Source organism: Colossoma macropomum, unplaced genomic scaffold, assembly GCF_904425465.1.
Source record: "Colossoma macropomum unplaced genomic scaffold, Colossoma_macropomum, whole genome shotgun sequence".
Taxonomy (NCBI): domain Eukaryota; kingdom Metazoa; phylum Chordata; class Actinopteri; order Characiformes; family Serrasalmidae; genus Colossoma; species Colossoma macropomum.
This window is the reverse complement of record NW_023495456.1, coordinates 934,464-959,516: the sequence shown is the minus strand read 5'-3', so window position 1 is coordinate 959,516 and position 25,053 is coordinate 934,464. Positions and strand designations below refer to the sequence as shown.

Below are 25,053 nucleotides of genomic sequence, written 5' to 3'. Positions count from 1 at the left end.
ATAATAAATAATAATTTATTTATTTTAAACGGCTACAGAATACAATGCGCTATAATAGACTAATATTAAATGTTTATTATGAAATACAGTGGCATCTTTTATGTCTGTTAAACTCAAATAATAAAATTATCTCATAAAGGTCTGACACTTATAACTCAAATTATTGCTTTTCACCTGGACTGCTAGTGAGCGAGACTGCCCCCTGCTGATCCAGACAGTGCAGATACAGTTGGCTGCTGCAGAACATTCTCATTTTTTTGCAATGAAAAAATAAAAGTGATTACGTATTTTACCAATCTGCCACTTTTATTCCAAACCATATCACGACTTTAGACTTTTATTCTGTAATGTGTGTAAAGCTGCTTCTCTGGCATTTTGTATTGATATGGCTGTAAATGCAACTGTCTTGTGCTAACTGCCCACCCCCTGTATTTATTTCGTACGTTTTATGTAAATAAATACACGAGTTTTATTCGTTTAGATGTCGCACTACATTTCCCACAATGCTTCCCAAGGTGACGCAACTAACCAGCCAATCAGCGTGTAGGAACAGACGACATAAGAGAAAACGCCGCCCCACTGCTTCCCTCTTGCTCTGCACTCCAGTGACGGTGGTGGAGGTAAGTCTTTGTAATCCAAAGCCATCCAGCGGTTTTTGGAGTTTATTATATTGTTTGTTTGTTGTTTTGGGTAGTTTGGGTGGTTAAGATTAAGTAGAGGAGGGTTTTGAGGAAGTTCAGAACCATTTAATATGTATTATTTGGAAGTATGTTTGAGCGTGGCGGCTCACGCCTTTCTCAGCCGGGTCTACTCCATCCTGCAGTTTATGTTTAAATGCTAATCAAAAGTGTTTTTTCTGAAGCTGAAGTCGGTTTTTGTTCGAATTTATCGGTTCCACCTTAAATGGTGCTTGAGTTGCATTCTGTCGCCTCAGCCGGTGTAACGACTGTTGCACCATTTAAGGTGGACCCGGCGTTTGTTCTGGATAAATCAGTGAAATTAGCTTCATCGAGGCCCTTATCGAAGTCGATTTTGTCTGTATTGTGGTTGAATCGGTCAACAAGGCGCCTATAGTGAAACTTCCACCGACGGTCGCTGCCCAGTTTCTGTAAACGTTAACTGGTCAGCAACAAATATGGGGAAGGACACTGTTTTAGCTGGTCAGCTAGTAAACTACTCGGTTTAACATGGACTTTTTCCTTTGGGAATGTCCTAAAATACTCCAGTTACTCAGCCTCTGTTTTCTTTGTTGCAGATGATTGTAAATGACGTCATGAACTTCTGTCAGGACTTAAATCAAGGTAAGTAGTTAAACTAGGCTAAGCTGCTGGAGTCTGGGGCAGAAGTGCATTTAAAGGGGAACCCCACCGGTTTTTAAAAAGAATCTGCATAATTAAAAGGTTAACAGGTATACATAGTCATTCAGAGTGGTTTGGTGTGAAAGACTCCATTCTAGAGTCAGAAATGTTCACGGTGGTGATAGGAACCAGACGTCCACCTCTAAAAGCTCCCTCACAGTTATTACATGGAATGGTTATGAATTCACTGCCTGATGACTGACGCACTGTTTTGTGAAAGTTTAACATGTATTTTAATCCATTTAAGTTATTCAGTGTGGAGGGATACATAATATGCAGGGTGTTGTGAAGCAAAATAGTCCCCAAAGAAAAACTTAGTATTTCAGGTTTTCCACTATTTTCCTTCGTCAACATCCCATATAAGCTCAGAAGACTTGTTTATGTTCACTGGTGGTTTTGATAGTAAATAAAATGTCTATATTTGTGTTGTTGTCATGGCGACCCCTGGTTCCTGTCACCACCACTGTAAAAACATCTGAACCATTTCACACCAAACCACTCTGAATGAATCCAATCTCAAGACTAAATTGCTTAGAAACTTTGGAAATTGGTTGGACTTGCCCTTCTGCTATTAAAGGGAATTCCTCCTGTTTTTTTAACTTGTGCATAATTGAGCGGTTAACATGTAAAGTCATTTAGAGTGTTTTGGTGTGAAATGCTCCATTTTAGTCCGGACTGTTCACAATGATGGTGATAGGAACCAGACGTCCACCTATAAAGGCTCCCTCACAGAAAGTTACTACATGAAGCTGTTATGAATTCACTGTCTGATGTGAGGCATCATTTTACAGTAGTGTTAAAGCTTTTGGCCTGAAATCTTGAACCATTTTGCATCGAACCACTCAGTTACTTTCTCAGCTGCTAAATCATGCAAAAATTGAAATGTTGGTGGAATTTCCCTTTAAGGTAGTCATGTAACTTCGGCTGTGTAGATCAGATTTTGGCTTTAGCGAACGCCTCTGGCCCTTATCGAAGTCGCTCCTGTTCCCTCGTAGCAGGCGCGGTCAAAAGGGAGCCTAAAGAATCGCTTTTGCCGACGGTCGCTGTTCGGCTGTAACGTAGCCGCTTCAGCAACATTAAGGAAAAGGACAACTTGCCTTCACTGTTGGTTAAGAATGCTTTAAGATGTTCAGGCTGCTTTCTGACACCTGCTTCCTCGTTGCAGGTGTAGTGGCAGGTTCTCGGCAGTCGGCGCCACCTTGACGAAGGAATGGAAGCTGCTGGTAATTTGCATTCACGTTCTACTCATTTAGGGCCTCTTTTCCACAAATGGTTCTCAGGGCCGTACTGTGCTGTTTTGCACTGATCCGCACTCTTGAAACTAGGTACGGTTTCTTTTTCCATCTCCTGTGTTCTTAAATCAGAGCCGGGACACTAAATAGAGGAGAACTGCGCTGAGCCTTTTCACAGTTCGTTTTAAAATAACCGAACTGAGTTCTGTTAAAGGGAACCAATTGCAAATGATCCAAGTTCTTATGTGTTCACAATGTAAGTTGCCTTGTCTTATCGCCAATCACAAGCAGGTTTTATCCTGAGTAGAACCTTAGAAATGATCCTTGGTGGTCTGTTTCTCGGGCCATTTAGAGGGTCTGAGTTCGTTTGGCGTGTTGACGTGCCGAAGAAACCATGACTCGGAGGTCTTGGTTCACTTAAGACACTGAAACGGCCCAAATATGAAAATGCCCCGAGGCCCAATCCCATTTCTTTTTACCCCTACCCCTTATTTGTCACCCTAACCCCTTGGAACGGAGTTACAGGGGTAGTGTTTAAAATCTTGCCCTGTGAAATGGGACCCTCAAATAAAGTGATGGCAAAGGAGGGTAAAGTTCAGCTCCTCACTGCTGGGTTTTAAGCACTGGAACGGTCTCCTCCCTCCGTGCTCAGAACCGTCCAGCCCTGTGGTGGAAAAGAGGCCTCCTTGTGTTGGCTGTGATGACCCACTTGCCCTATCTGAGACTTCAGTTATGAGAATCTTCCTAACCTCAACACTGAGCCGTAACCAGACTTGGTGCTGTTTAACTGCAAATCTTGAAGTTTCCCTAATTGATCTCTCTTCTCGTCACTGCAGGTGAAATCTCATGTTCCCCTGGCTGACATTGTGGTCAAGATGATCCTGGCTCCTCTACTGAAAGAGGTAAATTGAAGTGCCTTTGTTTTTGCTGACCACTAAATTGGACCTGGCTGTGATGACACTAACTTGCCCTCTCTGAGAGCGCAGCTCTGTTATGAAACAAAAACCCACTTTCCTGAGTCATGGTTTGCATCGAAACCCGTTCTGCGCATCTTCGTCGGCTCCCGATCATCGTAGTAATGTCTCTCTTCTGATTCTCTGATTTTAGGTGTTGTGACCTCTCCTCCTGAGCTGGACGTCCATCTTCAGTGACAGGTACACAATCTGACTCTGAAACTAATCCTGATGCACGGTTCCTAAGGATCTGTGCTGTGGTCAGTAGGATAGATTCTCCAACTTCGTGCTAAAGTAACGGGGAGACTTTGACTGTCCAGGCTGGCTGGTGTCTGTGACGGTCACTCGACTGCCCTACACGTCAGTTCAGCGTTGGAAAAACCAAGGAACACACTGCCTTCATATTAATCATTGAGTCAAGTGTGAATGTTTGAATAACTGCAATGTTGCCAAAATTCGTTTCCATTATCTCTAAATAAAATTCTAGCTGGGCTGAAGATTTTATCACTTCCCTTTTAATTTTAAAGGCTGCAAATTAAAATTAAGTTGCAGTTTTAATTACGCTACATCAGTAAACGTTTTAAGTGGTCAGATCTCGCCTAACAGCTTGTGAGCTGGCAGTCGATGCACTAGAAGCTCCAGGCCTGAAAAATGGATGTGCTGGACTTCTTGGGGGTGGCTTTGGTTTTAACTTATAGAAAAATCACATTTTAATCGCAGTTTGTCCAGAAAAATTGCAGTTACATTTTACAGAAGTCATGCTGCCTGACCTAATGTCCATTTAAAAAAATATTTTTGTGTAATGTTTTCTGTAGACAAAATACTGAATCAGTCGTGCCCATAATCTTCATATTAAACAAGAGAATATAAACTGTCCTTTCTTGCTCTAAAATTTTGTGCAAATCTAAGACGTTGCTGATTTGTCTCTTTGTCCAGGGTGCTGAGCCGACGCAGTCGCCGTGCGTCCATCTGAAGTTAATCAGGTACGTCAGTTAAGTGCATAAACTGAATCGTGTAGTTTGAAACGTAAACTGATCAAGGATGACACCATTTTTTGATAGTGACTGCTGGATGAATCTTGCGGATATGGGACTGAGATCTGTGCAGAACCTGTGCAGCTGTGTTTCTGTGTAGTGCAGAGTTTAATCATTTTCCCTTCTGTGATCAGCTGTAGGTTTACCGGCTGTGGAAGGAGTCCTGGTTTGACTGCATGTGGGTCATCAAAGGTAAAACATGGTCCAAGTTTCAGCATCACAAAACATAAATGCACCCAAGTTAACTCGTTTTACGACAGTGGTCAGCTTTAACCCAGATTCAGGTATTTGGGCTGTGAATAATCTGCGCATGAAACACATTTAGATGGTAGGGAGTGGGCGATATGGAAAAATCACGATACTTAAACATTTTCATGATCTGCATCACAATATTTTCCTGTGGTTTAATAGAAGTCGGAACAGACACAGTAGAACCTTTACTACCACTTAGAAAAACACTAGAATAACACTGGAACTTCCGGTGGCCCCAAAACGCACTTCATATTCTTTACTTCATAACTTGCATATTTCATAAGCTACATTCTAAAGGTGTGTCTTCTTTCCAGTCAAATAGATGGGTAATTTAATTTTAAACCCTTATAATAAAAAGCTTTTTTTTTCTACTGAAAGTCGACCCATTTTTCCACAAATCTGAGCTACAAACTGGATCCCAGATGGCGTCTCTTCAGTGATCTGCTCTGTAAAAATGTTTATAAACTATAGCATCTAAGATTTTTTTGGCTTTCAGCAGTAAATTGTAAACATAGCTATATTATTACATACATGTGTATGATCATAACATGTTATGTTATAAAACAGAAAACATGTTCAACAATTTCTGTTCATTTGAGGGGAGCTTTTACAAAAAACACCGTTTATTACCTGCCTTAAGATTTAGTCATGTAAATTCAGATGGAAAACCCAAATATACCCTGGAGAATAAGAGGTTAAAGTCTAAACAGGCCTAATTATGCTCACTACTTAAAACGTAGTGAGCAAATCATGCATATCACCAGAAAACCATATTGACATAAATTATCACAATATAATTACTTGCCTGTATCAGGATTAATTTTGCCTTTGCTAAAGTGATTTTTCCACATTTGAGTAGACAAAGTAGTTTCTGTATCATTTTTCTGGGGGTCTTTTTATATTATACAAATTATAGGGAAATAACTTCAAGCAATTTGCACAAAAACCTGGGGCCTCGTTTGTAAAACGGGTTTAAAAATCACTCCGTATGCATCGCCGTCCTGTCTGTACATCAGGTTTTTCAGCCTCCGCCCTTTTGATCACTTAAAATTCAGAACTTAACCCGCCCCAGGGCCCGCTAGCTGTGCGACATCAGTCGGCGTTTGGCGTTTTCTTGTGTAAAGTTGAGCCACTGTGGTGAGAAAATAAAGTTGGGTGGTGAACTAAGCTTCAAATTAGCCAGCTAAGCAAGAAAATCCACCTTTGTATGACCGATTCCTAATGCATGACCTTATTTCAGATTGACCGAGTGAAGAGTGGACAATGCATTATTGACTTGTTTTCCATTCCCTGCATAGGAATGGCTGAACGGAGCTGTGTGTGGAGCTGGCAGGCGAAGCTGTGGCTGCAGAAACGGCTTTTCGGTGACGTCAGTACAGTCCTGAGCGTTTCCTAATGCAATAAAGCGAATGAGCTCACTCGGTTTTTGTATTACTTTATTTACAGAACACATGCATGGACTACTTTATTTACAGAACACATGCATGGACAACTTTATTTAGCTTGTGTTTATATAAATACCCATAATACACAAAGGCAGTAGTTAAAAGTAAGGCCTACCCTGAGCAACACTTAAAATGGCATTAAATGGAGATTTAATAAGTTTTAACTCTGAATAGTCTTAAATACTGCAGCAGTGAAGGCTGAACTCTGGTCAGGCTAGTTTCTTGGATGCTTAAACCAGGACTGATCTGTAATTGTTTCACCATTTCAAAAAATCCATATAGTCTAGGCTTAAGACTAATTCAAGGTCTCCATCTAATGCAGCAGCAGACGGCTAGTCCTGATCAGTGAATTGAGTGGAATTGGGTCCTTTATCAGAAACACCTGACATGCAGTGACAGTACTATTTAAACAGGGTCAGTGTTTGGAAAGTTGTGGTGCCTGTAGTTGCAAAATAATACAAAAAAACATCATTTGATAAAGTAACTGTTATGCAACTTTTACAAAACATTACATTGCTGTAACTGAAAGTACATGAAGATAAAAGCACAGACACCTCAAAGCTGCCCAGTGACGTGAGGAAAGTAACCAGAGTCTGAATAAAATGTTCAGTATTGTAGTAAAACATGTTAAAAAGCTTGTGAGCCTGATCTTCAGTACATCTCTCCAACTGCAGCCCTGCAAACGAGAAGAGCGAGTGTGAATACAGTGATCAGGCCGTTCACATACAGGTCATTCAGGTCCAGCCAGGTGTTTTAAAAGCCTTACAGTGGCAGCTTTTATAAACATTAATTTCACTAATATTAATCTAATATAATCTTATCAAATGGTGGCCTGTAGGGCAGATCTCTGGACTGAACCTGTTCTATTCATATTGAGACGTATATAAAGAAGGATAGACACTGGTTCACCACCAACAGCTACTGAAAAAGCACACATTGGGTGAACACTAAAGCTAATAAGGGGAGAAAAGGGTCATTTTTCCCCAAAACTCAGCAGAGTACATTCAGGGGGAAGAACATTGTGCTTAAAGTCACTAAAGGTGGGTGAAACGGTGTTACACTATATTGCGGTATTTCAAGAAATTCACGACACAGAATGTCACAGTATTTATTTTCTCAAAGCTGATCAGTTGGAACAGAAAAAACAACCAATTATGCTTAAAATATTAAAAAAAAAACCAAATTTTATGATTTTTATTCAACATTTGACACACTGGGCTGTGCTAAATCCAGTTAGGACTAATTTTGCTCTCTGATGTCACTTGGAGACAATAATACAGTATGCTGTTTGGTCATAGCGTATATGTTGCAACATCATTGATCACGATAGTATCCTGCTCAGCCCTACTAGCCACCATGTTCTCGTAATAGCAACCAATTTACTGCAAATCAAGTATTCTGTAAATATAACAGACATTTGATTGATTCTTTATCAGCTCTCAGCATTAATTTAACTCCTTGTCTCCACCACAAACAATGCTGACTGCCTCTAGTGTGTCTGTGGTGATTTGTAATATGTGAACTGCAGTGTTCACTTTTTCACTGGGTCCAACACCACTTACCGCCGCGGGACCTCGGACACAGATGCGCTCGTAAGAAGCACGGAAGTAAAATATACTTTTATGAAACAGTTTTACTGTAAATACTTCAGCCTGATAATGTAGCCTGGTGTGGGTTCATACCAGCTTCTTCTTTCAAATGAAGCAAATCTGAACCCGTGAGAAGCTTCACATAAAAATATGAATTTAAATGATTAAAACTTGTGTGGAACGATTTATTATAAAAACAACAGGATCCATTCACTTCAATTCAGGCCCAAAGAGAATTCAGTGTCTCTCACAGTCCTGACACGGCTTGTTTTGGCTGGACTGTTTGGTTCCTTTTCTCTTAAAATTGCACCAAAATTGTAAACATTACCCAGAAAACAGATTTACAGAAAGGAAAATTTACATTTATTTAGTTTTTTTAATACAGATTTGTTTGTAAACTGCTTTCAAAACTGTGTGAAACTCAGTAAATGGCATGTTGTTGTTTAAATGTATACACAAAGATGGTTCTGTAATCAACGATTCTACATAGAACCATGAACAAAGAACCCATTGCATGATTGAAAGGTTCTCTGCATCATGAAATAGTTCTTCAGATTGATGGGGAATGCGTTGTACGTGGTTCTACGTAGAACCTTATTGAAAAGCGTTCTCCATAGCACCACAAAGGGTTTTGTTATTGTTACAAGCTTGACATGGTAACCATAGAAGAACCCTAAACAGAACCATTTTCAAAAATGTTCTATATAGAACCATCTCCAGCTCATTCTCCATCAATCTAAAAAACCATTTCATGCTGCAAAGAACCTTTTACTCATGCAAAGGGAACCCCTGAAGAACCATCTTCTTTAAGAGAGCAGTGTTACGGTGTCAAGCTTGTAACAATGAAAAGAACCCTTTTTGGTGCCATATAGAACCATATACAACACAATACATCGATCTGAAGAACCATTTCACCATGAATAGAGAGCTCACGGTTCTAAATAGAACCATTGCTTTTACTAAAGAACCATCTTTACGTGTGTAGGATCCTGGATACCATGAGTCGAGAACATAAAACAGACTAAAAACTAAACATCTTAATCAATCAGAGCTGCTAAAACAGTACAGATCTGTAAGAGAACATATGGATCCATTTTATGGGCTGTACTGTTGTGAAAAGCACACATACAGAACATTAATGTACGTATGAAATGGTAGAACCCGTGGAATGATGGAGAACATACTGTTCACTGATTCGGTCAGTCCTGGGAGATGGAGGGCAGTTTGAACTCTGCTATCTCCGAGTCTGGAGAGCTGCTACCGCTGTGGTCGCTGTATGTGTCGCTGTGAAGAGGCAGAAACAAAAACAGATTATATTATTATCATTATTATATTATATTATAGCAAAAATAATAAGCACTCAAATTGACCGGCGCAAAGTATCATTAGCAAATCATACCATCGCTGTCTGAACAAAACCTCGTATCTCCACACTGGTAATTTTACAGGAGGAAAAAACATCCTTAAATTTTATTATTTTTAAATTGGAAGTTAACGTAGAAATGATTTATTCCAAGTAATTTTGGAGCATTTCTATTGGACCATTCATCATGAAATTTCGGCACGACGCAAAGGGCAAATAGTGATTTCAAATGATGTCAACAAAGGATGTTTGGAGTAGATCAGTTTATCAGCAGCACAAACACAACTGCACGTCTTCTCAGGGATAAAACTGGCGGATCTGAATGGCAAGAAAATCATTTATAAACGAGGAGGGGCGAGTTTTGGACATTTCTCAACCTGGATTTTTGCTCTTTTATTCATGATGTTTATATTATGTTATTATATTTTGTGAAGGATAGAGGGCAACGCTTTATTTGGATAGTCCACTTTTGATGCTTTGTAGATATTTAATTTACTTTCAAGTTACATTCAGCTAAAATATCTACTAAATTCACCTTAACCTCAACCCAAAACCTAATCCTAGCTCTCCCCCTGGCCCTAATCCTGACCCAAACCTTAACCTCAACCCAAAACCTAATCCTAGCTCTCCCCCTGGCCCTAATCCTGACCCAAACCTTAACCTCAACCCAAAACCTAATCCTAACTCTCCCCCTGGCCCTAATCCTGACCCAAACCTTAGCCTCAACCCAAAACCTAATCCTAGCTCTCCCCCTGGCCCTAATCCTGACCCAAACCTTAGCCTCAACCCAAAACCTAATCCTAACTCTCCCCCTGGCCCTAATCCTGACCCAAACCTTAGCCTCAACCCAAAACCTAATCCTAACTCTCCCCCTGGCCCTAATCCTGACCCAAACCTTAACCTCAACCCAAAACCTAATCCTAACTCTCCCCCTGGCCCTAATCCTGACCCAAACCTTAGCCTCAACCCAAACCTAATCCTAGCTCTCCCCCTGGCCCTAATCCTGACCCAAACCTTAGCCTCAACCCAAAACCTAATCCTAGCTCTCCCCCTGGCCCTAATCCTGACCCAAACCTTAACCTCAACCCAAAACCTAATCCAAACTCTCCCCCTGGCCCTAATCCTGACCTTAACCCCAGCACGGTTTAGAATCACTCAGTTCCAACAGATAGTTTGTTAACAATTTGATCATCTGTAGATAATCAATAGTGGGACTATCCAGATAAAGTGAGACCGGACAGAGTTTATATGTTTATCTTTAGTATTATATATATAGTAATATATGTAGTAAGTAATAAGCTGTAACCATGTTATGTCGGCCTTACACCGAACGACTTTTCAAGCGATTTCACTGTTGCAGACAAATATCCATGTCGGAATAAAATCACGAGAGTCTTGTTAGAGTCGCGCCATGTCGTTTAGTGTGAGGTGGTGAGAGAGAGAGAGAGAGAGAGAGAGAGAGAGAGAGAGAGAGAGAAATCTCTAAAAACAGCAAATCTGCTCCACTTTAATACAATAATCATATTAAGTTAAAATGTAAACTGACCGCTTTGATATTTCAGGACTTTAAGAATGGCATTATTGAAGAATCGTTGCCGTTTTTCCTTTTTTTATTTATTTATTTTTTTTTGCTTTCTGTTACACTGTTTGTTTTGTTATGTAGTTCATAACATCCTGTCAGCAGTGCTGAATCGCTGCATGTTGTGTTGGTGTGTAAATCTTTATGTTATAAAAAAGTAGCTGCACATTTTACAGGTTAATTAAAGATTCTGGGTGATGATCTGCCAGAGTGAACAGCTCTACAGTGAACTGGGCCGAGCCCAGATCTGTACACACCCAGCCAGCGTATCTTCCCATCTGCACCACTACAGAGTGGAAGGAAAGGGGTTTCTCTGCTTGTATATTTCCACCAGGTGCATGATGGGAAATAATCTCAAAAGTCTAGTTGCAGTCTTGTCAATAGTGACACTGCAAGATCCCCAGTCTTTACACATCATAGTCTGACTAAAAATACTTCTATTATTGAGTGTCTTGCTCTCCCTTTGCTGCTGTAGCACTGAGCATTTCCCCCATCATGGGACGGATAAAGGATCATCTTAGCTTGCGTGAAAAGCTGCTGATACTGTACTAAAGTAATGCTCTGATGATGCTGTGTAGTGAATATAAAGTGCTTCATGCGTACAGATGCTGTTAGACCTGTTCCTGTAATCGGCCTGGACATCTCACTGCTCTATTCATAGACTTTATTTTTGTTTCTCCTCCTGCTGATGATCTCACAGTGTAGAGGAGACGGAGACTAAGTTCTCCCACCCAGACCAAGTCTAGGTGCGAAAGACTGGAAAATGTTTAAAGTGGATACTGTGGAGAAGAATTTGTGCCAGACGGAAAAGCAGAAAAACGTGAAATGAGGAACACGGGTCAAAACGAAAAGCCAAACCTCCATCATAGCGTCTATCATACCGTCTTCACCGCGCATGAGGATTTGCATTTAGGGAAATGAAAGCGCTGAGCAGGGCTGAAAGATCGATTTGCAATTTAAGAGCGCAATTTTCAAAAAATACTCTTTAAAGTTTCTCAAAAAAAGACGGTTCTTTAGTAAAGACAATCATTCTGTATAGAACCACAAACACTCAAAGACCCTGTTTGAATGCTTACATGGTTCTCTGCATGGAGAAATGGTTCTTTAGACTGATACGAGAACGTGTTGTATATGGTTCTGTACAGCACCAAAAAGGGTTCTGCTATTGTTACGATGTCAAGCTCGGAACAACAGAAGAACATTTCGGTGCTATACAGAACCATATCCAACACATTCTCCACTGTGCAGCACTTTAAACAGATCTTCATAGTTCAAGGCAGATTGTATTAAATTCTGATTTCAGCATTTAGTTTTTTAAAAGCAGATCCTCACGCCGACCTATGACCGCATCACAACACCGGAACTCTGTATCACTGCGCCATGATATGAAAAAACGCTTGTGCTATTAATGAATAATCTGACTCTAACGCTGCTCGCATGGAGCACCGAGTATACTGGTGAAGTAAGAACCCAGTTCTGTTTAAACTGAGGGGCTGACAACTTATGTTCTTAACTAGAACCAGGCTGATCAGCTAGCTAACAGGCTAAAAGAGCCAACAGCCTAAACAGCTCCATCATTAATACCACAGGCTTCAATTAAAGCACTTACAGTCTGATTAACTGTAAAACTGCAGTATAAAAGACTAAAAATGTCCCCTGAATGTTTTACACACTTCAAATGTCTGTGTTTCAGTCAGAAGTCGCGTCAAACCCAGGCTGAATCCCAAACGGCTCCGTACTCCCTAAACAGTGTTCCAGCTATGAAAGTTTAGAAATTCTACCCTCTACAGCCAAACAGTGCATCATGTATCGAGTGTGGATGAGTCTGAGTCCCAAATGACTGTTTCTTAGCTGTATTTTGCTCTGTTGGGCTGCAGGATCCAGTATTTAAACTCCTACGTAGTGCACTATGTAGGGAGCAGGGAGCCGTTTGAGATTCAGCCCCAGGGTGAGAAGAGGGGCCGCTGGATTGGTGCTAAATAAGCCTTGCAGTGCTAATTTGGTGACCAAAAAAGTACTTATAAAGCTAAAGTTTCTGCCTTAAACAGTGCTGTGTTATCATATGTTCATTACTATACGACAAAAAGTTAAAGTTCATGAAATGACCACAATATACAGCGATGGGTGACTGAATGTTCTCCTCATTCAATGGTCCATGGTTGCTTAGCAACGATACCAAACTCTAAAGGAACTACATTTCTCGGTGGAATACTTGTTTTTGACTATTATTATTAATAATAACTTAAAATATGATAAAACAATTTTTTTCTGAAAATAATTGAAGTTGGCCGCCATTTTATAAAAGCAATAATCCACAAGAGGCCACGCCTCACTGGGCATATGGCCATACGCCATCGTACATCACAGAAATGCTCAGTGTGAATAGTGCAGTTTACAGGGTCGTTCCAGTGATTGGATCAGCCTCAGGTGCCGAGAGCTTTTACAGAGCTGGGAAAATCTGCTTTTAGCTGCAGCACCAGTGAGCTGGACTTCAGGAAACTAAAACTGTGCACTCTCTGGAGTCACATGAACATTTAAACTTTTAGTCTCTAAACACCTCCAATCAGCCTGACACTGCTTTATTAGATTTTACTCAACTTTTAATATGACTGTGTTTTAGCTGTGTCTCAGCTACTGTTTTACTTTACCTTTTATTATTGTTTCTTTCTTTTATTAGTATTCTTTTTATTTATTTTATTACTATCAACTCATTATCTTACATCTTCAATTTCTTTTATTTAATTAATTTGTTTTTATTTATTTTATCCTCACCTGCTCTGTTACTTGATAAGTTACTGTATTGTGATTTTAATCGTTTATTGATTTAACAGTTTATCTCTACCTTCTTATTATAAAATTTTACTATTATCATTTTTATTATTTAATTATAAATATTTAATTATAAATTCTCAATCCCTGATTCTTGTATTACTCCGCTGCGTTGTAAATGAGGGTCTCCCTCAATGTATTCCGAGTTTAAATAAAGGTTGGTTGATTGACTGATGGATGCGTTCCTGTGACTTTATCACGGGGAAAGGGGTTCTTAGGCACGACGAGCCTCTCGTGGCTTATTTCTTTATTAACGTGTTGTGAAATTGTGAGATTTCATGATGCTTTCAATTATTACCTAAACAACTGAAACCAAACTGTTGTGAAGTCAAATATATGAAGTTATATTATCTGTTAAATTAAGCTCTTCTAATGCAGAAGCTGGGGGTGTGACTGTAGGGGTCCGTACCGTGGTGAGAGGCGGCAGCCCTTCTGCAGGTAGCTGTGCAGCTTTCCGGCCGCAGCCAGCAGCAGGCCGAAGTACGGAGGCGAGGGCTTGATGGGTCTGGACGTGAACTCTGGGTGGTACTGCACGCCCACGAAGTACGGGTGGTCTGAAAAGTCAAAGAAAGAGATTGATAGACTCGTCTGAGCCCAGAAACACGTCACAACACCTCACCACGGGCTTTGGACACTCCTGATGTTGGAATGAGAGCATTTTTACATTTTTACAAGGTAAAACATCAATTTTCAATTTAATACGGCCGAAACAGAGTTTCACTTACTCTCCCGGAACAGAGGCCTTACCTTCCAGCTCTATGACCTCCATCCTCTCTCCCTCTACATCCTGACCCACGAAGAGGAAGCCTTTGTCCTCAAAATGCTGCTTCAGCTCTGGGTTCACCTGCACAGGTGAGTCACATTCAGTACCCTAACAAATAAACCGTTAGTCTAAGCAAAGACTAACAGTGGTCAGATAAACAGAACAACAGCATTATAGTGCTGGCAACCGACCTCAAAACGATGTCTGTGCCTTTCCTCAACATAGTCTACGTCTCCGTACAGCTTTCCTTAAAGAAACACAGCAGGCTGATAAACACCAACGCCCGTACCGACGTGTGCTGCATTATGCTAAATAAAACTGGCTCTTACTCAATATGCTGGACTTTGTTTTGAAAATGGTCCGCCTCTTTCCCAGCCTCATTGTGCCGCCCATTTGTCCAGGATTGTGCTCAGGCATGTCGATCACCTGCAAATACATCACACAACAGCTATGATTACATGCATACAGAAGCCTGAGTTTTCAGTTAGTCTCAGAAACTGAACCGAACCAAGACATCAACATTGCGTCTCATTCAAAGGACCGTTGCCAGGTAGAGCGCGACCTTAGCAGCTGCGTTCTGCGGCGGAGCCTCATCTGCTTCTATAGCCCTGAATTATACAGCCTGCCGAGGATTCGAGAGTTTGTTGAGGAGTTTGAACAGTGAGCGAGAGGTGAGGAAGGCAGCTATCAAGGTAAATAAAAAAAGAGCTTGTTTGAAAAAGAAAAGCTGAAAATGGACTAATGTCCACCCACAGCCTGCAGCATTTTTGCACCTTTGAAGAGATTCAGCACGAAGCCTTACTATTTTTTATAATAATAATAATAATACTTTTTATGTAGCACTTTTCATGCCAGAGGATATGACTGAACACCCCTGCCTTAATCGGTACATGGCGATCAAACTGTGCTTTTGACACGACCATATTTAAGTTACATTAATATCAAAATATGTGCGTATAAATGTCATTCTGCTTTTCAATAGTATGTCAGTCACTGATCCGATTGGCTCGACCGTCAACAATTTAAAATATGCAATGAAGTTCAGAGCAACTCACCACAGGGTGCTTTGATTCTGGGTCGAATTCAGTGGAGTTGGCATCTGAGAGAGAGAGAGAGAGAGAGAGAGAGAGAGAGAGAGAGAGAGAGAGAGAGAGAGAGAGAGAGAGAGAGAGAGAGAGATTTAACAGACAGCACCACTACAGTCAACTAAAACAACTACTAAAAAAAATACACTTAAAAAAGATGGTTCTCCTAGGGTTCTCTAGTAAAGAAAATGGTTCTATATAGAACCATGAACACTCAAAGAACCCTTTGCATGATTAAATAGTTCTTTGCATAATAAAAGTCTTCTTCAAATTGATGGAGAACATGCTTTAGATGGTTCTATATAGCACGTTTTTGAAAAGGGTTCTATACAGCATCAAAAAGGGCTTTTCTATTGTTACAAGCTTGACATAATAGAAAAACCCTTTTTGTTGCCATATAGTGTCTTTTTCAAAAAGGTTCTATATAGAACCATATATAGCACATTCTCCATCAATCTGAAGAACCCCTTCATGATGCAAGGAACCATTTAATCATGCAAAGGGTTCCTTGAATGTTCATGGTTCCATATAGAACCATTTTCTTTACTACCCTAAGAGAACCATCTTTTTGAAATGTAGCAGTAAAAAAATACATAAATAAAAACATTTCAGAAACACAAGAACTAAATCAAAACAATAATGTCCACTTCAAAATACATACAAAACAGAATTACTGAGGAAAAAACGTTAGTTTTAATTCTCAGTGAGTGAATGAGAGTTTAGAAGTGGAGCTCTTCTGCGTTTGGCGGTCTTTAAGGAAAGCCGGAGTCTACCTTTGTGCTCATTTGATTCGCCGCTTATCAGACACCTGCCATAACAGCGCTTATCATAAAAGCTAAAGACTAAACTAAAATTACTACTTTTCAAAACATAAAAGCAAAACTAAAAGAAAAAACTCAAATCTAAAACCAAAATTAAAGACTGAATAAAAATAAAAACTAATGAAGGTGTCAGAGCGATGATGACGATAATGATGACAGGGCTCTGAACCCTCCGCAGTGCAGTGGGGTGTTTAAAGCTAAAGCAGTAGGACTTGCCTGCCCAGCCCAGCATGTTCCTGGCGAATTCACAGACTGCGAGCTGCATTCCCAAACACACACCTGAAAACATCAAAGCACAGGTGAATCAGGCTGAAAGAGGCGTCAGGACGTCTGATCAGGAATTCTCTTTAAACCTTAGATCTCACCTAAGAAAGGCTTCTTCTGTTTGCGGGCCCAGCTGATGGCCTGAATCTTGCCTTCGGTTCCTCTCACTCCGAAACCACCCGGTACCAGAATCCCACTGCAGGAACACCGAGAGAAACGTTAAAGACCCCCTTTTTAATCTGGGTCCAGTTTGGTACCACAGTGACTATTTCACATGTTTTAAATTAGAGAAATTTGTTCAGTGCTGTTTAAAAATTATTGGTGGGGCACAAAATAGACCAGAACCCATCATGACCCTTTTATTAAAACATATCGCTGCTGTCGGAACAAAACCTCGCATCTCCATTTTTGTCGTTTTTCAGTTTCAGCATAATCTGAAAATGCCTGTTGTTCTTTACATTGTGTGTAAATTTCATGATGAATGGACCAAAAGAAACGACCCAAAATTACTAGGAAAAAAGTCTGGTTCCATTGACTTCCATTACAAGTAAAGTAGGTTTTTTCCTTCTCCTGTAAAGTTGTGATTTTTGGGAATACACGGTTTTGTTCCGACAGCAGCGATACACAAACTAGACTACAGGGGGTCCTGGGGGGGTGCAGGACCTCCTAATTAACCTCTCAGACCCCCTGAATATCTCAAATTGAAAATTCTGGTCCCTGAAAATAAATGTATTCTGATGTTATTCTGTCCATTAGTGTCACTTCAGTCAAAATGAATGAATTTGAAGGGAAATCTGCTCAGCAGCTTCGTTCGCCTCTGCAGGCGCCTCTATGAGAGCTCTATAATATCATATCATAGGAAATACTACAACAACGAAATCGCCAACTATAAACGCAAACACGAACGCTTCCGGTTCGCTCTCTTCTGTGAAAGTATAAGAATCACGCCAGACGCACAGCGACGCGTAGCAGGGCGCTGCTATAGAATGCCAGCAGGGAGCCGATAAACACCAGGTTCAGGTATATTTTTTCGCTCTACTACCTACATCTGCATTCTCTCCAATTACTCTCCATATACGTATATTATATTATATTTACATTTACATTTATTTTTTAACCACCCTGCCGTCCTTATTTGTTCATACTGTAATTGTCAATTGTCGGTTACTTTTATGCACTTTGTATGTAAATAACACTATTTTGCACTTTTGGTTAGATGGTAACTGCATGTTATTAGCTCTGTACCTGAACTCTGACCAATGACAAAGTTAAATCTAATTTAATCTAATGAATTTAATGAAATAAAGCGCTCAACATCACTAATCGCTTACTACCTTTTCACAAACTGGCTGTTTTTGAGGTCAAAAATATGAGCTGAAAAAGGCCGGATAGTGACGTTAGCTGAGGCCGCTTGTTTACCTAAAAGTCTGGCTGCCGTTCTCTGTACATGTAAAGCCACATGTGAGCTACTGTGGCTTTCTGTTATCTCGATATGGCTTTAATGCAGTGACAGCAAAATGCTGCGTGGTGCGCTGTGACGTGCTGAGAACATGAACCGTGCTCGGAATGAAGAGGGGGTGCATTTGTTTTGCTGTTATGTTTCCTCTGTTTTCTGTTCAGTTAACGCAGGAGTCGCAACCCAAACGTTAAGAAGAGCTATTTTGTCCCGTTTCAACAAAAATCAAACCACCTCGAGAACCACAACATTTTATGTCCATTTTATTGAAGTAACGTTTTACCATCTTGGCTGTAAATATGTCTCAGCTATAGCTGCTTTTCTCACATCTCCAGCAGGAAACTTTTCCTCAAACGTAGAACAGTTTCTTGTAAAATTTCTCTCAATGTTCGAATTTTCATGAGGCTGAAGTCGCTTCTCATTCGCCAGCTTCTTGTTCGAATTTTCCCGTTCCACCTTAAATGGTGCCTGATGCGCCAGAATGTAACTGCTGCGCCGTTTAAGGTGGAACTGGACAATTCGAATGAGAAGCTTCAGCTTCGCGACTTTTTAGTGTTTGTCAGTTTCTCCTTGCAGATTAAACGTATCAGGAAACCAGCTGGAGTGATTATAAATGCAAAGGAGTCCATTTATCTCTAAATCATCGATGTTAGTCTCAAAAGATTTTATGGCCACAAAAATCTAAAAAAGCGCTGTTCGCCTTGGCAATGTGCTTCCATGAGTTTGGGGGGCAGATCCTCTGAAGGTGCACTGAAGGGAGGGGTGCATTTGTTTCACTGTTAGTGCGAATATCAACGATCGTTCTCCAGAATCGTGCTGAAATGCGATCTGTACTGGCCCCATTTAAAATTCTTTTTAAAAATAGGTTTCCTTTTGTGTTCTGCTGCTTCCAACAGACGTCCAAATGATCCAGCCATCTAGTTCAGGTTCTGCAGATTCCATAGACGTGAAACACTCACATACTGCAGTCAGAAAAGGATCCACCGTGAGCTTAAATAGCCCAGGAACGGCTTGAGGCTCTAAGTGTTAATGCGCTATTAAATGCTGGCTTTAACACAGAACCGGCGTGTGGCACTGCTGCCGGCTGCTTTAAATTACACCTTTAGAAGTACTTAAAGCACACTCAGACTGCAGTTCAGGGCATTTGCAATTCAAAACTCAAAACACTTCAGTGGGGACTTCTTACATAGATCAGATTATCACTGTTAGAAATGGCAGGATCAATAAAAATTCCTCATTTTAAGGACAAAACATTGTGTATTTCACTCACTCTGCACTGCACAGTTTCTGCCAAGCTTCGTGGTACTTCACAGGTTCCTCCTGCAGAGTACTCGGCTCCAGGTCTGCAGAATCAATATACTGATGAAAGACAGAGGAGAAGTAAATAAAGTGTTAATAGATGAGGGGATAAGATATGGAGAGAAAACAAGACAGCTTGAGAAAAGATGCTGTTTAAAGCACTTTAGGCAACACAGGACATTCATCTCTCTCTCTCTGCATATCTGTGAAGTAGATAACAGTGCTGGACATCTATGCTGGATTTGCTGTCAGACAACAATATTGAATTTTAGGTTTATCAGTATTGACAGATAAAAACGCAGCTTCAGACTGTTTTGAAACAGGAGTTCAAAATATATAATGAAAAAACTTGGGAGCCACAACATTTTATGTCCATTTTATTGAAGTAATGTTCTACTATCTTGGCTGTAAATATGTCTCAGTGTACGCTAAAAAATATAATATAAACAAAAACACAGACTTACTTTGCTCTGCTTTAAGCTTTAGCTCAGCTATAGCAACTTTTCTCGCATCTGCAGGGAACTTTTCATCAAAAGTAGAACAGTTTCTTGTAAAATTTCTCTCAATGTTCGAAATTTTTGGAGGATGTCAGCTTCTCATTCAAATTTTTCCATTCCACCTTAAATGGTGCCTAAAGCGCCAGAATGTAACTGCTGCGCCATTTAAGGTGGAACTGGACAATTCGAATGAGAAGCTTCAGCTTCGCGACTTTTTAGTGTTTGACAGTTTCTCGTTGCAGATTAAACGTATCAGGAAACCAGCTGGAGTGATTATAAAGGACTTTTTGTCTGTTTATCTCTAAATTATCGATGTTCGTCTTGAATCTTTCTCTCTGCCTTTTTGTTAGCTACTAGTTACAACGTTTGCAAAGGGTTTTATGGCCATAAAGATGTAAAAAAAAGCGTTGTTCGCCTCAGCAATGTGCTTCCATGAGTTTGGGGGCAGAGCTTCTGAAGGGAGGGGTGTATTTGTTTTGCTGTTGAGCTCAAATATCAACAATTGTTCTCCAGAATCGTACAGGGTGCCTTTGTACGGGACTAACTGTGCTCTTTATAATGAAACATGCAGCTGGTCAGTGTCTACAAGCACTGATATAAACAACATGTTCAGAAAAGCATATTGTATTCTGGCAATTTAATCTCAATAACAATATAAACTGATCAGACATAACATTCTGACCACCTCCTTGTTTCTACGCTCATTGTCCATTTTATCAGCTCCACTTACTATATAGGTGCACTTTGTAGTTCTACAGTTACAGACTGTAGTCCATCTGTTTCTGATACTTTGTTAGCCCCCTTTTACCCTGTTCTTCAGTGGTCAGGACCCCCATGGACCCTCACAGAGCAGGTACTATTTGGGTTGGTGGTGGTGTGTTAGTGTGTGTTGTGCTGGTGTGAGTAGATCAGACACAGCAGTGCTGCTGGAGTTTTTAAACACCTCAGTGTCACTGCTGGACTGAGAATAGTCCACCAACCAAAAATATCCAGCCAACAGCGTCCTGTGGGCAGCGTCCTGTGAGTCCATGGGGGTCCTGACCACTGAAGAACAGGGTAAAAGGGGGCTAACAAAGTATCAGAGAAACAGATGGACTACAGTCTGTAACTGTAGAACTACAAAGTGCACCTATATAGTAAGTGGAGCTGATAAAATGGACGATGAGCGTAGAAACAATGTTATGCCTGATCAGTGTATATTGTCATACTGCCCAGCCCTAATTGCCCAGCATCATACTAAAGTAGAGGAATATGGGATATCTGGGACGGGGCCGATAGCACACCCACCTTAACCTCTAGTTTGTGGCTGATGGCGAGGGCCGAGTGCTCCAGGGCTTTGATGACGGAGGCGTACGAGTCAGAGAACTTCGTGTACTTCCCAACGAGAGCAATGGAGCACTGCTCCAACAGTCTGTCTGATCTGAGACACAAACATGAGCACAAAATTAAAGTCATACCCCAATAGTGCACTGAAGAAAACCCAACATGCAAAGAGAATGTGAGAAAAAACATCTTATATCCTGATTATAATCTTTACTTTATCTTAAATCAAGTATTCAGCTTTAATCAAACAGCTTTATCTTCCTGTCTGGGGACAGAATAATCTGCAGGAAGACAAACAACCCGACATGCTGACAAATAATCTTTTTTAAGACACCGAGAGGGTGCAGGTATTTCCTGTGCAAGCGAGAAGGGAAACAAGACAGCGTCCGCCTCTGTGGTTGATGAAATGTTTATTAAAATGAAGTTAACACCTTCTAGAAATAGGGCTTCTGTCCTGAACTGGAAGTTCACCCCTTAGGAGTACGTGCTCTAACATTGGCCTACGTTTATCAAGCATTTCAGATTAAGAACACTGATCTAAGATCAGGTCTCGTCAGGTCATGGAAGTTCATTCAGTGCTAGATTTAAAAAAACACAAGCTGAACTTAAATCAGTATCATTACTCCAGGGAGTTTAATAAATATGGGCCATTGTTTTTAAGTGTCATGTTACAAAATCCATATTTGGTGAGGTTTTACTGTGTAACCAATCATAATCTTTACATTAACTGTTCTGAAGTGAGTGTATAATCCATTGCGAGAGGATGGATGTTTGAGACCTCTCAGTGCAAGATGAAACCCTCCCAGTCCCAGAATAAAGGAAGATTTTCATTGACTAAACTGCACGATTCTCATTTTTTTTGACTGAATCATTTTTCCCCAACATCAAGCACCCGCAGACACCAACAGCCAATAGAAAAAGGGGGCTCTGAATCAACTGAACCATTATTTTAAATATCTGCAGTCTTAGGCTACATTTACACAGCAGGTAAAAGTGGCCCAAATCTGATTTTCTCATCAAATCCGATTTTTTTGTTTGGTTGTTCACACTAACCTTTAAAACGTGATCTGTATGCGACATCAGTCTGAATAGATCAGCTCCTAAACTGACCCACATGCGCAAAATAATGATGCTTCACGTGGCTCGTCCAGAGGTAAACAGTCATGACGGCCAGCGAACGCCAGTCGCTCCCGCAGTTTTCAGTTTCATCCTCGCCAGCATCACAGGAGCGAGTATAAAGATCCAGTGGTTGACAGCTGGACTCATCACCCACAATGTGTTCGAGCTCGCAGTAAAAAGGGCGCGTTATTCAGCCACGGCCACTTTGGTTCGTCTCCTCGGATTCTTTAAGCTGTTCTCTGACGCTGCAGCCTCCGCCTCCTCTGGCCGCGCTCGGCTGTTCCGTTCAAAACCTCTTCGAACACGGAGGAGTTGCAATACGTCTCTTCTAATTTTTGGGTACAGAAACATCAGACTAAATGTTTATGAGTCTCAGCAGCGCGAAATTATGACGAATGTAGAGTTGGACTGACGTAAAAGTCGCATGAATTCCGATCTGGCTGTTCAGACTGAGTCACATTGCCTCAGATTGGATACGTATCGGATTTCAGTACCACGTATGAAAGCATCTCAAATCAGAATTGAAAATGTCAGATTCAGTGTGTTTATCTGTTCACACAGACACACAGACACACATCTGAGTCACACATGAAGAAAAAGATCAGATTTGGGCCACTTTTACCTGCTGTGTGAACGTAGCCTTAGTTATGCACATTACATTAGTACGGGAAGTAAATTACCCCATTATGCAAAATAAATAGATATATCAATGCAATGCAGTCCTTATCTAGTAAGTCACTCGAGTCATAGTACTGGATTACATAGTGTTAGCAAAGCAACTATTATGATCTGTTTGGTCTCCATGACGACTCAGTTTAGGACAGTAGCTGTTCCAGAATAACAGTTCCTACCTTCATAATCTCATCATGAACTCCAGATAAGAAAACAGCATCACACAAACATCCTAACTAGACTAAACCTCCTAAATCCTGTCCTAACTTTAGGATGAACCCCAACAGGGTCCTCACTTCTGTTTAAGGTCCGTTTCTATGGTTTTTAGGCAGCTGTGTCAGCAGCATAGTTCACTACCAGCATAATGAGCTCCATTTATTCCTACTGTAAAACGCTGCTTTCACTGTGAGATGATTTTCTTTTCTAACTCTGCGTTTTAAAGATCTCAGACGCTGCAGACTCGATCTCCACCGCCCCTCTGATCACCTTCGTGTGTTAATGTTGATGATGAAATATTACAGTGATGGTGGTGAATAATGAGGAGACGGAGCTGAACGTGTGTCTGTTTATTAGGAGGAGTAACGTTAGCACGCTCGGCTAAAGCGTTTGGGAAATGGAGACTGAAACTGGGGAGCGGCGATGGTTAATATTTCCTAACTGGAGATAAGAGGCTGTAAGACAAGACAAAATTCCTAAATGAAGATCAGATTTCCTTCTGTAATATAAATTTGTGAAAAATCTTAACCTAATACAAAAGATAGGAAGTGTCTGTAATACAGACCCAGGCCTTCACTGTTGATAACAGAAATGCTGTCACTGCATTTATTTGATTTGTATTTTAAAAAGCTTTTTTATTTTGTTTGTGTCACAAACTACATTTTTGGTCTAGCAAACACATTAATAGCAATATAATATGGTAATAACTCATTTTTACATGACCGTTTCCCATAAATTCCCTTGGAATTAAACAGGCTGTTTTTGTCAGTGCTTTAAATGCAAATGAGCTCTGTTCTGATTGGCTGTGCCTCCACTCCGGGCTGAAACACTCCTTATAACATCAACACGAGTGGGTGGGGCTAAACTGCTGTAGGCAAAAAGGTAGATATGTTGGTTTTTGTGACATCATAAAAACAGTGACTGATTAGCAGCTCAATTTCCATTTCGCTCCTGTCGGAAAACAAAATCTCAATTTTTGTCGATGTTGAGTTTTTGTCATAATCTGAAAACGCCTCTTGCTCTTTACGTTGTGTGTAGATTTCATGACAAATGGACCAAAAGAAACGGCCCAAAATTACTCGGAAAGAAGTCTGGTTCCATTGACTTACATTAAAATGAAGGTATGTTTTTTCCTTCTCCTGTAAAGTTACCGTTTTGGAGATATGAGGTTTTGTTCCAGCAGTGACGATTTACAGACCACATGAACTGAGGAGAGAACTCGTTTTCAAACCTTCGCAATGTTTACAGACCCTGCTCTTACTTTTAAAACAACAAGGAAACATTTTTCCTTATATGTGCCCTTTAATGACTTCAAGAGGACAAACAAAACGAAAGAATCGTAGATGTTTTATTCACACCTGTCTGACATCTCCTTCCACTTGGTGAGCATCTTCCTGGGCCTGCTCTCGATGGGCAGGTCCAGTCTGCGGCAGAAGTAGTTCACCACACCCTGGTCCTCCAGCAGCAGGGGCACTCTGTAGATGGACGAGACGTCATGGACACAAATCACCTGGACAGAGAGGAGAGATCGCACGTTAACCAGCAGTCTGTGATGTAACCCAGTGATTAGATCGTTCTGAATTCGAAGGGTCAGGCTTTTTAGGTTTGAGGAACGGTCAGGAGTCTTGACGATGGACCAGACAATCAGATCTGTCTTATCAGCATTTACTCAAGTAAAATTTGGGTGGATTTGTACTTTTGCAAATGATAATACTTTTACTCAAGTAAATCAGCGAGATAAGTGATCGTTTTTCTTCAGTTTCATTCTAATTGACAGCATTAAAGCCCCTAATTTCTCAATATTTGTGGCAGATATTTTTACTGTACACTCTCTAAAAAGATGGTTCTTCAAGGGTTCTTTAGCAAAAACAACAGTTCTATATAGAACCATGAACACTAGAACC

At 40.6% G+C, this 25,053-nt stretch overlaps 1 protein-coding gene, 1 long non-coding RNA gene and 3 other non-coding genes across 6 annotated transcripts in view; 4 read left to right on the top strand and 1 right to left on the bottom strand.

Moving 5' to 3' along the window:
* The first annotated feature begins 564 nt into the window (after positions 1 to 564).
* Positions 565 to 6,247, top strand: LOC118802110. Of its 2 annotated transcripts, none has more exons than XR_005006621.1 (8): positions 565 to 620; positions 1,256 to 1,301; positions 2,524 to 2,581; positions 3,427 to 3,492; positions 3,698 to 3,744; positions 4,480 to 4,526; positions 4,712 to 4,769; positions 6,128 to 6,247. It is a non-coding gene; the product is annotated as an uncharacterized LOC118802110 (long non-coding RNA). The 2 variants fall into 2 exon arrangements; XR_005006622.1 differs by having other exon boundaries at positions 3,698 to 3,965.
* Positions 1,010 to 1,151, top strand: LOC118802144. The gene has a single exon (XR_005006627.1). It is a non-coding gene; the product is annotated as a small nucleolar RNA SNORA16B/SNORA16A family (small nucleolar RNA).
* Positions 2,317 to 2,452, top strand: LOC118802143. The gene has a single exon (XR_005006626.1). It is a non-coding gene; the product is annotated as a small nucleolar RNA SNORA16B/SNORA16A family (small nucleolar RNA).
* Positions 4,574 to 4,647, top strand: LOC118802141. Its single transcript, XR_005006625.1, has one exon. It is a non-coding gene; the product is annotated as a small nucleolar RNA SNORD99 (small nucleolar RNA).
* Positions 6,248 to 6,291: 44 nt separating the features above from the next.
* ctps1a (CTP synthase 1a) overlaps positions 6,292 to 25,053 on the bottom strand; it is a 33,243-nt gene continuing 14,481 nt past the window's right edge. The window contains exons 8-19 of the mRNA XM_036562582.1: positions 24,508 to 24,659; positions 21,107 to 21,239; positions 19,294 to 19,382; positions 16,669 to 16,763; positions 16,520 to 16,582; positions 15,453 to 15,496; positions 14,727 to 14,823; positions 14,589 to 14,644; positions 14,382 to 14,478; positions 14,044 to 14,188; positions 9,048 to 9,147; positions 6,292 to 6,950 (exon numbers count right to left, since the gene is read on the bottom strand). Coding sequence (XP_036418475.1) covers positions 9,063 to 9,147; positions 14,044 to 14,188; positions 14,382 to 14,478; positions 14,589 to 14,644; positions 14,727 to 14,823; positions 15,453 to 15,496; positions 16,520 to 16,582; positions 16,669 to 16,763; positions 19,294 to 19,382; positions 21,107 to 21,239; positions 24,508 to 24,659 — 1,056 coding nt within the window. The 3' untranslated portion in view covers positions 6,292 to 6,950; positions 9,048 to 9,062. The remainder of the gene's footprint in view (positions 6,951 to 9,047; positions 9,148 to 14,043; positions 14,189 to 14,381; positions 14,479 to 14,588; positions 14,645 to 14,726; positions 14,824 to 15,452; positions 15,497 to 16,519; positions 16,583 to 16,668; positions 16,764 to 19,293; positions 19,383 to 21,106; positions 21,240 to 24,507; positions 24,660 to 25,053) is intronic.